This window comes from Gossypium hirsutum, chromosome D09, assembly GCF_007990345.1.
Source record: "Gossypium hirsutum isolate 1008001.06 chromosome D09, Gossypium_hirsutum_v2.1, whole genome shotgun sequence".
Taxonomy (NCBI): domain Eukaryota; kingdom Viridiplantae; phylum Streptophyta; class Magnoliopsida; order Malvales; family Malvaceae; genus Gossypium; species Gossypium hirsutum.
The window spans coordinates 19,116,396-19,130,870 of NC_053445.1; the positions used below are offsets into that span (position 1 = coordinate 19,116,396).

At 33.6% G+C, this 14,475-nt stretch overlaps 1 protein-coding gene and 1 non-coding gene across 2 annotated transcripts in view; one reads left to right on the plus strand and one right to left on the minus strand.

Annotated features, from left to right (window-relative positions):
• Positions 1 to 11,443, plus strand: part of LOC107951284 (uncharacterized membrane protein YjcL) — a 34,460-nt gene extending 23,017 nt beyond the window's left edge. The window contains exons 3-8 of the mRNA XM_041100185.1: positions 8,663 to 8,806; positions 8,933 to 9,159; positions 9,781 to 9,891; positions 10,362 to 10,517; positions 10,685 to 10,926; positions 11,025 to 11,443. Coding sequence (XP_040956119.1) covers positions 8,663 to 8,806; positions 8,933 to 9,159; positions 9,781 to 9,891; positions 10,362 to 10,517; positions 10,685 to 10,926; positions 11,025 to 11,348 — 1,204 coding nt within the window. The 3' untranslated portion in view covers positions 11,349 to 11,443. The remainder of the gene's footprint in view (positions 1 to 8,662; positions 8,807 to 8,932; positions 9,160 to 9,780; positions 9,892 to 10,361; positions 10,518 to 10,684; positions 10,927 to 11,024) is intronic.
• LOC121221511 (small nucleolar RNA R71) lies at positions 1,809 to 1,915 on the minus strand. The gene has a single exon (XR_005918902.1). It is a non-coding gene; the product is annotated as a small nucleolar RNA R71 (small nucleolar RNA).
• Positions 11,444 to 14,475: the final 3,032 nt, after the last annotated feature.

A 14,475-nucleotide genomic window follows, 5' to 3' on the forward strand; every position in this document is an offset into this window, starting at 1 on the left:
GCTGTGGGTCGGAACGTAGCTATAAGATGCTGCTCAAACGAGTTGTGGAGTATCTGCAAAACATGCCAGACCTCAGCCATCGATAGGACATTCAAGACCAGCACCCGAATCATGTAAACCCTAATGACATGTCATTTGTATCCTACGAATTCCTAAGGTTCAAACGGGGCTCGGTAGTCGTCGTACGTCGTTGAATTTCTATTGTTTCATGACATAATAAATTGCATAATAGCATTTATATATTAATTCATGTACAATATAATATCACATTAAACAATCAATTTGACCAACATTTAAGTGCTTATAATTCATACGAACTTACCTGGCTAAATTGCAGAAGGTCAAAGTACAGGGGCATTTTTGTAATTTTTCATTCTTCTCAATTTTCCACCTGGTCTTGATCAAAATTAATAATTTCATTTAGTCTATTAATTTATACAGTAAAACAATATATTTTATGCAATTTAGTCATTTTTGACATTTTTACAAAATTACCCTTAAAGTTTTACTTTTATTCAATATAGTCACTGAGCCCAAAACATGCAAATTAACCATTTTTAATGCCAATTTATAGCATTCGATTATTCATGGCACCCATATAAGCCAATATTTGCAAAAATTTCACATCAAATCCTTAAAATTTTATTATTTTAACAAATTAGTCCCTAATCGATAAATTCTTTAAAAATCACTTAACAAAATACTTTTAATTATCAATCAACATTCCAAATTCATCATTTAACATCAAACATCACAAGATTCAGCAATGGCATCATTCAAAATCTTTAACAGTTTCAAAATCGAAGGTACAAGCTAGTTCGACCTAGTTGTAACGATCTTCTAAACATAAAAATCGTTAAAAAGGGGAGCAAAATGGACTTACATGCACAAAAAAAACATGGTCAAACCTCACTTTACCATATCCATGGCTTTCGAATGAAACAAAGGAAGCTTAATGTTGAAGATGGCCACTTTTGAATTATTCTTACTTTATTAACCTTTTTACTTTATTAATAATAATAATTTAACTTATAAAACATATAAAATTAAAAGATTTTACAGCATCCAATCGTCTCACTAACTAAAGAATGGGTAATTTACCCATTAAGGCCATCCAATTATAATTATTTAATTAATTTAACACCTTCAAACTAATAGCGATTGATTTTTTCAAATTTTATAATTTAGTCTTTTTTTAATTAATTAATTATCGAAACGTTAAAATTTTTCAACGAAAATTTATTACGACCTTAATGAGACTCTGTAAATATTTATAAATATTTATGACTCGATTTATAGAAACAAGGTCCCAATACCTCATTTTTTAAAACCACTTGACCTTAGGGTCGTACCACTTGAACTTAATAACTCGCTTATATGACATAAATTATCAAATCAAAAACCTTTTTAAAATTATATTTGACTGGTAAATATTATATAATTCATCAGATTTGATGGCCCCGAAACCACTACTTCTGACACCACTGAAAAATAGGTTGTTACAAACCATACAAGCTCAGCAATTCGAGTTGAAACTGGTAATGTTCCAGATGTTACAAATAGTCGGACAACTTAGTGGACAACGTACTAAAGACTCGAGATTACATTTAAGACCCTTTCTAGAAGTATGTGATTCATCCAAACAGCAGGGTGTTCCTGAAGACACTTTGAGGCTTTAGTTGTTTCCATATTATTTAAGAAATCGTGCGAGAGCATGGCTGAATGCTTTGCTGTCAGGAATAGTAGCAAAATAAAATGATCTTTGCCAAATATTCTTGTTACGGTATAACCTTCCTACTATGAATGCCAAGTTGAGAAATGATATTACGTCTTTTCGACAAATAGAGGATGAGACGCTATATGAAGCTTGAGAACGATTTAAGGAGTTAATTTGGAAATGTCCAATGCATGGATTCCAACATTGGACTCAAATGGAGATGTTTTACAACGAGTTAAATGCGCATACAGGGATGGTAGTTGATGTGTCTGCCAATGGTACTTTATTAGACAAAACTTATAATGAAGCATACGAGATATTGGAAAAGATTGCCAACAACGATTATTAGTATCTAACCACAAGAGTTGGGATGGGTAAGAAAGTTGTTGGTACTATCGAGATTGATACAATCACTTCGTTAACGTCCCAAGTATCTTCTCTAGCTAATATGATTAAAACCATGAAAAATCCAATTGTAGCCCATGAAATGAAATTAGCAGAGTTGTCATGTGTTTATTACGGGGAAAATCATGTGTTTAACGAATGCCCATCAAACCTATTGTCATTATACTATATGGATAATTCCAATCGAAATAGCAATCCATATTCCAACACTTACAATTCAAGGTGGAAGCAGTATCCGAATTACCTGTGCTGTCTTGGTGGCAAAACCAAACAGAACCTTTATAACAAGTTACCTATAAAGCCGTTCGGGCGAATTATCTGGAAATACTATGTGGCATGTTATTTGGGAAGCCTTAATGGCGAAGTTCTTTGGAAAGCCTTTGTGGCAAATCATTTGGAAAGCTTGTATTACGAATTTTGCAACGTCTAAGTGGCAAGTTGTTAGTCCACCTTTGTGGCAAGATTTAAGATGCCTTTGAGGCATTTTCTGAAAAAGTTCTCAGTAATGTACTCGACTGATGAATCTACCATAGTAACCTGCTGGGACGGAGAGCATGACATATCTGTAATTATGGGTGGTATAAGTGTTCGCCAAACCTTGAAGTTTTCACATTATGTATCAAAGTCATCTGAGTTTCTGTTAGATGATCTAAAATATTGCATTCATCGAACCAAGTTCATTTGTGTGGATCAACTTGAAGTTACAGTATGACCGGCGTCCTTACAGCCTGCCAAAGCCAATATAAGAATCCGCCATGAGTAGTATCCGTATGTATATCATTCTGAGGAATGTATCCAACTTTTATCTTCAAAGAGATTATGAAATAGGATCCACAATAAGGTGTGAAATCTGTGATCCGCCAATCCAACTTTTAGCGTATAATTATCTGCTAGGAATCAGAAAAGTATTCGCCAAAAGCCAAAAGTAAGTCCAGAACCTTCAAGTTAAAGAATTCAACAACAAGGTTTAAAGGTAATATTAGTTGAGACTTACTAAGTTCCGTTGAACTTACGATCATCTATTTGTAATGCAGGATTCTGGGAATTGAACTAGTACACCAAGTGGGACCAAGCTAGGAATTCACCAAGGTGACAGTTCTAAGAGCGATATTATGCATACCGAGGGGCACTCTTGGGAATATGGTGAATAGTACTCTACGCAATGAATAAGTTTATTTTAACAAAGATTTAAGCTGTAATGTTTTATATTGCTTTTGAGAATCTGTATTTATTAATAAATGTTCCCTTCAAAATATTTTCACTTAGAAAAGATATAAATAAAAAAGAAGTATGTTCAGTATGGTTTTCACTAGTTGTAAAATTTTGGTTAAGTATTTAAGTATTGTGGCATCCTATATTTGGGTTTGGTAAACTAGATCAGGTATAGGGTGTTATAGAAAATGTGAAAGATTAGGTATAGGGTGTTACAGAAAATGTGAAATTTTAAACTATTAAATATTATGTTTGGTTTTTTATTTAAAAAATTATAAAAATGACATTATGTGATAAGATTTGAATTTATAGGGACCAAATTGTAAATATTTTAAATATAAAATTTCTTCTATCGAAATAACATGAAATAGACCCGATCTATCTCTTAAGCATTGACATGTGAAAAACATCATGTATTCTCTGTAACTCTGCCAGTAATGCCAACTAATATGCAAATGGTCCAACCCTTTCGATGATTTCATACGGTCTGATAAATCGAGGACTCAAATTTCCCTTTTGACCGAATCGTAGTACTTTCTTCCACAAAAAAAATTTTAAGAAGACTTTATTGCCCACAGCAAACTTGATATCTCGACGTTTTAGATCCGCGTATGATTTATGTCTATCAAAAGTTGTTTTCAAACTATCTCTGATCACCGTAACTATATCTTCTGTTTCCTAGATCAATTTTGGCCCAATAACCTTTCTTTCACACAAATCCCACCAACAAACAAGTGTTTACACCATTGACCATATAATGTTTTATACAGAGTCATTTGAATGTTTGATTGAAAACTATTATTAAACACAACTTCAATCAACGATAAATAACGTTCCCAGCTTACTTCAAAATTAATTATGCAGGCTCAAATCATATCCTCCAAAATCTAAATAACTCGCTCTGATTTTCCATCCATTTACGGGTGAAAAGAAATGCTAAAATTTAATTTTGTACCTAAAGATTCGTGTAATTATTTCCAGAATCTTGAAGTGAATCGAGGATCCCGATCAGAAATAATTGAAATAGGTACGCCGTGCAATCTGACTATTTCTCGAATGTATACCTTAGCTAGCTTCAGGAGTGACCAATCTGTTCTGACTGTAAGAAAGTGGGTTAATTCCGTAAATCGATCAACTATCATCCAAATGACATTTCTTTTGCTTGGAGACCACGGTAACCTTATCACAAAATTTATCGTTATGCATTCCCATTTCCATTCAGGAATCGAGATATGCTGAAGAAGTCCAGTGGGTACCTAATATTCCACTTTAACTCACTGACAAGTCAAACATTTGGCAACGAACTCTCTCTTTTCATACCAGGCCACAAATACATTTTCCGTAAGTCACAATACATTTTTGTTCCACCAAGGTGTATACCAAAAAGGCTATCATAGGCTTCAAAAATTATTAAATCTTTTAAATCGACAACATCTGGAACACAAATTCGATTACGAAACCTCAAACAACCATGACCATCAATATGGAAGTTTTCTATCGTGCCACGCTAAGCCATTTTATTTTTCCCAGACAACTTGGTATCAACAAGCTGCACCTCTCTGATTTGCTCGAACAACACTGGTTTGATTTTCAACCCAGCCAACTAGCTACCATCACTGCTAATACTAAGTTGAGTGAACATCGCCCGCAACTCAACTATTGCGTTTATGCTCAACATGTAAGCTACGACGTTAGATTTACCAGGGTGATAATAAAAAAGGCAATCATAATCTTTTAAAATTTTGATCCAACGACACTATCTCAAATTCAAATCCTTTTGGGTTAGGAGGTATTTAAGACTTCTATGATCGGTGTAAATATAACACTTTTCACCATACAAGTAGTGCCTCCAAAAGCCAAAACAACAACGACTAGCTCTAAATCGTGTATCAGATAGTTGCGTTTATGCATTTTTAGTTGGTGGGACACATACGCAATTACTTTTCTATCTTGCAACAAAACGCAGCCTAAACCACTCAAGGAAGAATCGCTATAAACCATAAATCTTTCCCCGATTCAGGCAAATTTAAGATCACCTCTTCATTTAACACTAATTTCATCTTTTTGAAACTCTCATGACACTGTTCATTCCACACAAACTACACATTCTTTTGTAGTAGTTTTGTCTTCAATATAACTATATTCAAAAAACCATTTACAAATATTCAGTAGTAACCAGCCAAACCAAGGAAACTATGGACCTCTAACACATTTCACGGTGCTTTCCACTGTAAAGTAGCCTTAATCTTTTTCGGATCAACTCGAATCCCATCTGTGAAAATGACATGCCTTAGAAATACAACTTCAGGTATCTAGAACTCACATTTACTAAGCTTCCCGTACAGTTGTTTCTTTCTCAAGTCTTGCAAAATAATTCTAAGATGTTGCTCGTGTTCAACCTCTAATTTTGAATAAATCAAGATGTCATTGATGAATACTACCATGAACTGATCCAAGTAGTGTTGGAAAATTCAGTTCATGAGATCCATGAATGTTGCAGGAGCATTTGTTAGACTAAAAGACATTACTAAAAGTTCATAGTGGCCAAAACACGTACCAAACATCATTTTAGGTACGTCACTAACTTTTACTTTCATCTGATAGTAACCCAATCTCAAGTCAATCTGAGAAAAGACTAAAGCTCCTTTCAACTAATCGAATAAGTCATTGATACAAGGTAAGGGATACAGATTCTCAATCGCCAGCTTATTTAGTTGTCGATAGTCTATGCAAACTCGCATTGAACCATCTTTCTTTTTAATGAACAAAACTAGAGCTCCCCAAGGCGATATACTTGGGCATATAAAGTCGCGGTCCAGTAAATCTCACGACTAAGCTTTCAATTCTTTTAGATTTATCGATGCCATATGATAAGAGGTAATTGATACTGGTGTCGTGCCAGGAAACACTTCGATTGCAAATTCCACTTCCTGATCTAGTGGTAATCTTGGCAATTCCTCAAGAAATACATCAGGAAATTCACACACAATCTAAATCTTACTCAATTAGTTATCGTCAGTGTTTGAATTCATAACATAAGCTAGAAAAAATTCACAACCTTGATTCATAAGTTTATTTACTCAAATAGACAAAATGATCCGAATTGATCCACTTTTTCTGACGCCATTAACTTTTATGATCTCACCATTCGGGCCCTGAACAGAAAACTTTTTCTTACGACAATCCAAAATCACTCCTTGCTCAATTAACCAATCCATATCAAAGATCAAATCAAAATCGTCGAAAGGCATAATCAATAAATCTACCAGAAATGTTAAGCTTTGAATTTCTAACAGGCAATGCCTACAAACTTGATTAACTAACGCTGTCTAACCAAAGGACTCGATATAGACATGGCTACTTTCGACATTTCAAGTCTCAAATTCCCAGATTTAACCAGATCAACATTAATATATGAATGAGAGGAACCAGGGTCAATCAAAGCATAAACAGGTGCAAAGAATAGTAGAAATATTGTTGATTATAAAACGAAATTCAATCCCACTCTAACAAATCTTCAAATTCCTTTATCTTTCAATTCTACCAATTGTGTTCTGAGTTCGTCATGCAACCCACGCAAAAAACATTTACAACTCCCCTCTTTCGTCGCTATAAGCTCTAAAATATATTTGCTAAGTCGCAAATATTCTCGATCATAATCTACCACAGATAGTTCACTTGCTTCAGTAGAAGAAATTCTTGTTTTTAATCCTCTAAGTATAGTTCCCCGACATACTTTTTCTAGAATTCTTACTAGAACATTTCTCAATCAATAGAACCAGTAAGAATGTGACACGTAATAGTTTGCCACCAAGTATAAGCTTCACTTTGTAACAAATAAACAACTCAAGTAACACTCTCACGGGAATTACACCCTAGTTATTGAAGTACTCGGGTTATTGATTCTAGCCACGTCTCGCCCGTTGATGGATCAACCCCTTTAACTCCTAGAAATTCAGTAACACTATACCTCCGCAACTCTTTAATTGGAGCCCGTCGAACAACAGGCACAAGTACTACCGTAGGACTAGCTCCGGCCATTCTCTGAAGAACATCAGCTATAGCATGAAGTATGCTTGCATCGCCTTGCCCCTCGTTACCGCCTCTATCAACCCTAGGTTGTTGAGCACCAGTTGAATCTACGCTAGGTGCTACAAATTTGACCCTATTTCTATTCTCAGCAGAGTGATTGTGTCGCGTGATTACATGCAAGTGTACACAGTTGTACAAGTAACAAGTAGTAAGTAAAGAGTTATTGTCTCCACAAGTACTGTTGTGTAAATTAATTACAAAGTTAATTATAAAACAATTTGGTAGAAAATGAGTAAAGAAAAATATTGTTGATGAGAGTTGAAAATAATGTTAAGGATGTAGTCAGATTTCAAATACCCACAAAATAAAACAACATACCTTGTAGAAAAACAATCGCAGCAGAAAGATTAAACACAAGATTTAATAAAACATAACATGAATAGACTATAACAAGTATTTCACTTAACAAAAGTTCATTGGCAATCATAAAAGGAATATCACAAAGGATCGTGACAATATGAAAAATCATTAAACCAAATTTTAATTAAGGCATATGCTTCTCTCAAAGTCTTATTATGTCCCTAAGTTATTCTGCATATGCCTATGTTAAAACTAACCTAGAAATCACCCTTTCTAGCATTTATACAGTTTTTGCATATAACAATCATCTTTCGATATCGACAGGATATGCACCATTTAGGTCTTTTGTCTATTAACTATTACCTCTTCTCAGATTAAACAATTAATTCATTAACCTACAAATGTTGACCATACATTTACAAGTATTGACATGAATTAAACCTAAATGAATAAAATAACCATTTGCATAAAATATTCATAATACAAAAACCAATTAATCTTATTTATAGTTCCAATATCTGATGAAGAAGCATTTGAGAATCAAATTGATAGAATTTAAAAATATGGATGGTTAAATTTGTTGAATTATTTAGAATTAAGACCAAATTAATAGAATGTATAAGTGTTGAGGACTAAATGGTTATTATACAAATTAAAAAAATCATTTTCAGATGTGCTTTAGATTTCACTACTACAACAGTTAGAAACATCGTTCAAGTCCACTATCCCGGAGACTCGAACGAAAATGGCATCAAAACTTGCATTTCTGCACATAAATGGCGCCTGGCTTCAATATCCGGAGCTCCAACACTCTAATTCACGGCTTTTCCCCAAAAAAATCAATTCAATCTCAGGGCTTAGCGGTTCATTTTCCGAAGACTCATCTTCATCATTGTTGTTGTCAAGGCTGCTACCTCTTAAAAGAACCTAAACTTTTCTCTCTCCTAAATGGTTGGACAAAAACCCTGATGCTACCCGAACCCTTATTGTCAAATCTCAGTTGAACTGCCCTCTCATTTCTCCTAACGATCAATGGGGTACCTGGACTGCTCTCTTCGCTACCGGTGCCTTCGGCTTATGGTAATCTCTCTCTCTCTGAAATTTCTAAAAGAAATTAATTTTTGGAGGCAATGGGTTTTTTATATTATTTTCTTCAGAATAGTTTGTGGGTATTAAAGATGATTATTCGATAAATTGAACTTGAAGGTCAGAGAACACAAAGGCTGGAAGTGCATTGAGTGGTGCGCTAGTGAGTACTTTGATTGGTCTTGCTGCTAGTAACTTGGGGATAATTTCTTCTGAAGCTAAAGTCTACTCAATAGTAAAGGAGTTTTTGCTCCCATTGGCTGTTCCATTGTTGTTGTTTCGAGCAGATTTGCGACGTGTGATTAAGTCAACAGGGAAGCTTCTTCTTGCTTTCTTGCTGGGATCAGGTAATTCTGCTCCCTCCAGTCTTGATGGCCATTTCAATTTATCGGTTGGTTTGACTTGTTTTCAGGGTCATGATTTTGGGTTAGCAGGTTTCTCTGCAATTCTTTGCAGTCAAACCCTGATATTAGGAATTGTAACTCTTACTTTAATTTGATCAATTTTAGTCTTGACCAAAATGGTAATAGTTAAATCTGTTGATTAAATTTTGCTATTAGTACTATATTATGCCTAAAGTTATAGATTTTGTCCATCTACTCTAATTGGATCATTCTTACTTGTTATTTTTTTTAAATTTCGAAATTTCAGTCCTAATGCAAATGATAGTTGTTAAATCCATTAAGTGATTCTTTTCTGAGTAATACGTGTAAATAATAAGCTGACATGGCATTACACATGCAATAATATGTTTGATATATTAAATTTTAAAAATAGCTGAACTTAATGAATTTAATAGTTACCATTTGATTAGAACTAAAATTTTCAAATTCTAAAAGTATAGGGACCAAAAATGACCAAATTAAAGTACATATACTAAATCCACAACTTATGCAAAGTACAAAGTCTGATAGCAGAATTTCATCATTCTTTGCTAGCGATTTAACCCCCTTATTTTTGGCAAACAGTGGCGACAACAGTTGGAACAGCACTGGCGTATCTGATAGTACCGATGAGAGCACTTGGTCAAGATAGTTGGAAGATAGCTGCTGCCCTAATGGGTAGGCATATTGGCGGAGGTAATTTATTCATTTACTTCCTACAAGCCTATTCTATGTTTGTATTTGATCGGTTAAAGTCCCATGGAGGTCATTGTACTAGAAATTAGATTGCATTTTGTCTACTCTACTCAAAAAATGTGCAAATGAGTCCCCATACGTTATATCAAAGAACAAATTGGTCTTTCTCTTAAAAATTTGATCCAGTTTTATAGTTAAAAACTACTCCCTATACATCAACATGAGGTACATGTGACACGTCACTTGTCACTATCTGGATATTCCATCAGCCACGCCAGTTTTTAGTCGTACAAATGGATGAAAATTTTAACAAAAAGGACCAATTTACTTATTGATTTAATGCATAGGGACTAATTTGGACATTTTTTGTGTGGAGGGAACAAAATACAATCTTCCTCTTACTTGTCTAATCCCATTCCTGTTTCCTTGTCTACATCAACTGATCAAGTTGCTTTGCTGATGTTGTTCAGCTGTCAATTATGTTGCCATTTCAAATGCCCTTGAAACTTCTGAATCTGTTTTAGCTGCTGGACTAGCTGCAGACAATGTTATCTGTGCAGTGTATTTTACAACACTGTTTGCCTTGGCTTCGAAAGTACCTGCCGAGACTTCAACATCACCTGAAGGTCTGCAATGCTTCTCAGTTTGTATCATTTCATAGACTTGCAATCTCTTTATCTTCATTACGAAAATGTATGAGCTACATCAAATGTGACTGCTTAAGTTTGTAGAATAATGTGGTATTGTTTCAAAATTTGTATAATCTGATTAAAGTTGTTTAGACTTGAGCCAGATGTTGCAATGGGTGAGAGATCTAAATCCGATGGCAAACTTCCTGTCCTAAAGATAGCAACAGCTCTTGCAGTATCTTTTGCCATCTGCAAACTTGGTGCGTATCTTACCAAATACTTTGGCATTCCGGGAGGTATCCTGCCTGCAGTTACAGCAATTGTTGTTATTCTGGCAACTGTATTTCCTACCCAGTTTGGTCATCTTGCACCATCTGGGGAGGCTATGGCTCTAATTCTGATGCAGGTAACCAATCATTGTACAAAGCACTGATTCTTGTTGGTGTATGTTCAATTTTGGGAATGATATAAGTATATGTGTGTGTGTGTGTGTGTTTTATGTAGATGTTTTTCACTGTGGTGGGTGCAAGTGGAAACATATGGAGTGTCATCAGAACAGCACCCAGTATATTCATGTTTGCTCTGGTTCAGATTTCCATCCATTTGGCATTGATTCTGGGACTAGGGAAGCTATTTAAGTTCGACCTAAAGCTCTTGCTTATAGCATCAAATGCCAATGTTGGAGGTCCTACAACGGCATCCGGAATGGCTACGGCCAAAGGGTGGAGTTCTATGATTATTCCTGGTATTCTTGCTGGCATTTTTGGCATTGCCATAGCTACTTTTGTCGGATATGGCTTTGGAGTAAATGTGCTGAAATACATGTAAAACCTTCAATTAACTAATGCCGCAGAGTTGGGCTTGCTCATGTAACCTAAGTAAACTTGAAAACAATAAAAGCAGACGAAGGGCAATTTGGAACATTACTATTGGCCGAAGGAGCTGAAAGGTCTATTTGCTTTGCGATCCATAGTAGTTGGTATGACGGTGGATAGTGCAAATTGAGACATTGTTGGATATTCGATATATTTTTGGGCAAATTACACCATTAATCATTAAATTATGGGTAAGTTTTCGTTTCGGTCATTTAACTAAAAAAATATACAATTTGATCACCGAATTATTAAAAAGTTTTAATTTAAGTCATTGAGCTCTTCAGAAGTTTTTATTTAAGTTAGTGGACTGTTCAAATTTTTTTAATCTAGTGACTTAAATAAAAACTTTTGAGTAGCTTGATGACTTAAGTGAAAACTTTCGAATAGTTTAAGTAACTAAAATAAAAACTTATTTATAGTTTAATGACTAATGATATAATTTACTCTTCGTTTTTTGTTTTACTAATTTTGATCATATTTAAATTTAGATAGTTTAACTGTTATATATTAATTTTAGATATCCTTTGTTCGATTTTTATTTTTATTTTGTAGATAACGGATTTGAAGTCGAATGTTCATAATATGAATTCACTTTACTTTTGCGGTAATATATTCATATTTAAATATTTGAAAATGAACTTATTTACTTTAGATTTAGTATCTGATTGATAATTTATTTAATTTAGATTTGAATAATACTATTCTAATTTAAAGTAAATAATAAAAGAACATAGATTTCAAAGTAAATTTGTAAATTCAAATTTAAATAACAACATTGAAATTTAGCACAAATAATTCACAATTTAAATCTTGTATAAATTGCTAATAAGATCTTAGTTAAATGGTAAAGTTGAGGTCTTAAAAACTTTAAACCCAAGTTCGAGTCCTATTTGTGTAAATATGTGAATTCTTCTCTCGAGTTTGAGTCCTACATGTATAAATGTATGGACTTTCATCTATATTTATTCTAATTAGTTCTGCAATCTTTTGTTATCTTTATCTTCCTTTGCCTTCTTAGGTGTTGTTTGATAACTGAAAGTTTAAGTGCGAAAAAAATTAAGTGTTGAATTTATAGTACTAAATTTTAGAAGTATTAAATTTATATTTGAAAATTGTTCGGTAAGTTAGTAAAAATTAAGTATTAAATGTAATTATATTGTTTGATAAAAGTAAATATCAATTTTTAAAATATTATTTATTTCACAATTTTAATCTTACTAATATAATAACTTATATTATTTTGGATATTTTTGGATAAAAGTTAAATATGTTAATTTGAATATCACATTTTCAAAAAAGATATTATTTCAAATATGGTATTCTTTTAATAAAATAAAATTGTAACACCCCATACCTGGCCTAGACGCCAAGCCGAATATCGATATGCCACACCACCGTTTCATTTCACATACATCAAGTAGAAAGCTCAGTGAAATCAAAACGTCCATCATTTTATTGTACATATAGGTTTTAAGTCAATCATACAAGATAGTTACCATTGCTACATGCTAAATTTACAATAATTAGTCTTATAAATAATTTAGAACATGCATAAAGTCCATTTAGCAAAATTCTCAAACTATGTCTATAGGTATTGATACTGACACTAAGGTATTGATATTTTCTCTAAGTGGTATTGATACCACCTGGAAAAACGATACCAAACTTGCTTTTTATTTCTCGTCAAATTTCAAAACATCGAAAAATATCAGTACCTTTCGCAAAGTATCAATAATTACACCACGAGTATCGATACTCGGGCCAAGGTATCGATACCAAATCTCTATTCTAACTTCCTACACATTTCAAAACACAGAGGTATCGATTTTAAAACTCGATTATCGATACCTCTACTTCAGACCTCAAAAATGTAGCATACATATGTAATTAATCCATTCAAATTTAGTTCCTAAACATCATGCGTCAATTACTTTGACAAATAATCATTAAACGGCCTAATTAATAGGTCAATCTCACAACATCGTGTTTGAGCAAGTAACATCAATTCATCTTCAAGTTCATGAACCCAAGCATAACAATAACATGTAATCCTTATAAACCGAACCAAAAACCAACAATATTGTCTAGAAATCAATAAGGCTATAACAAGTCTACCATATTGCCTCATTCCCCAAAACATAAATAAATATGGAACACCTATGAAATAATGCAAAAGTCTTGCTTGGATCACCTCTCGGAACTACACAGCTCACACTGGCACACAACTAATTTGTAAAGTTTAATAAAGGAGTGAGTAAGCTTAACAAGCTTAGTGAATGCCTAGAACAACTACCATGTAAACAGTTCATCAAGCATTAATGAACAACCATATAGCATAAACTTAACAGATCCAACTTTAGTATCATAATATACTTACTCGTGCATTATTATTAGTTCTTTTACATGGTAAACATATTCACTTTTAAGCATATATCCTATTACACATATAATTACCTAACCTTCAAGCATATATTACAATATTCAAAACATCTTTATAGAAAAATTGCATAATGGTCGCACGTCATATAATCACGCATCACAATACACACATATTCATAAGTTAAGATAAATTTGCATAGAAACCACATACTCATTTAGACATATATCACACTGCACATATATACATTTTAAGATAATTTGCAACTTGAGCTATGAAACATAAAAGGGAGATATATCATCACTCATCGGATATGCGTATCTCCAACACACCAAACATAAACTCATAGAATCAAACATGTCCCGAAAGTGAAGCATAAAGCTAACACTCATTATTTTCCCTCACATTCCCTTCCCTCCAACATGTCCCAGAGCCTCAATGCCCAAAATCACTATACATTAGGTGAGTATTCACAATCCTATGGCATGCCAACTATATCCAAAGGTTTCAAGATCACAAGGCCAACATATCTGAAGTCAAACACATATCACTTACCGATTATCCGCTCACAATCATTGCATATTTGCATCTTTAGCAAAACACTGTCACTAACATTTAACATATACATAACACGTACAAATTTGCACTTTCACAACAGTTATCATAACCACATATCACATGTTATAACATCTCATCTTAATTC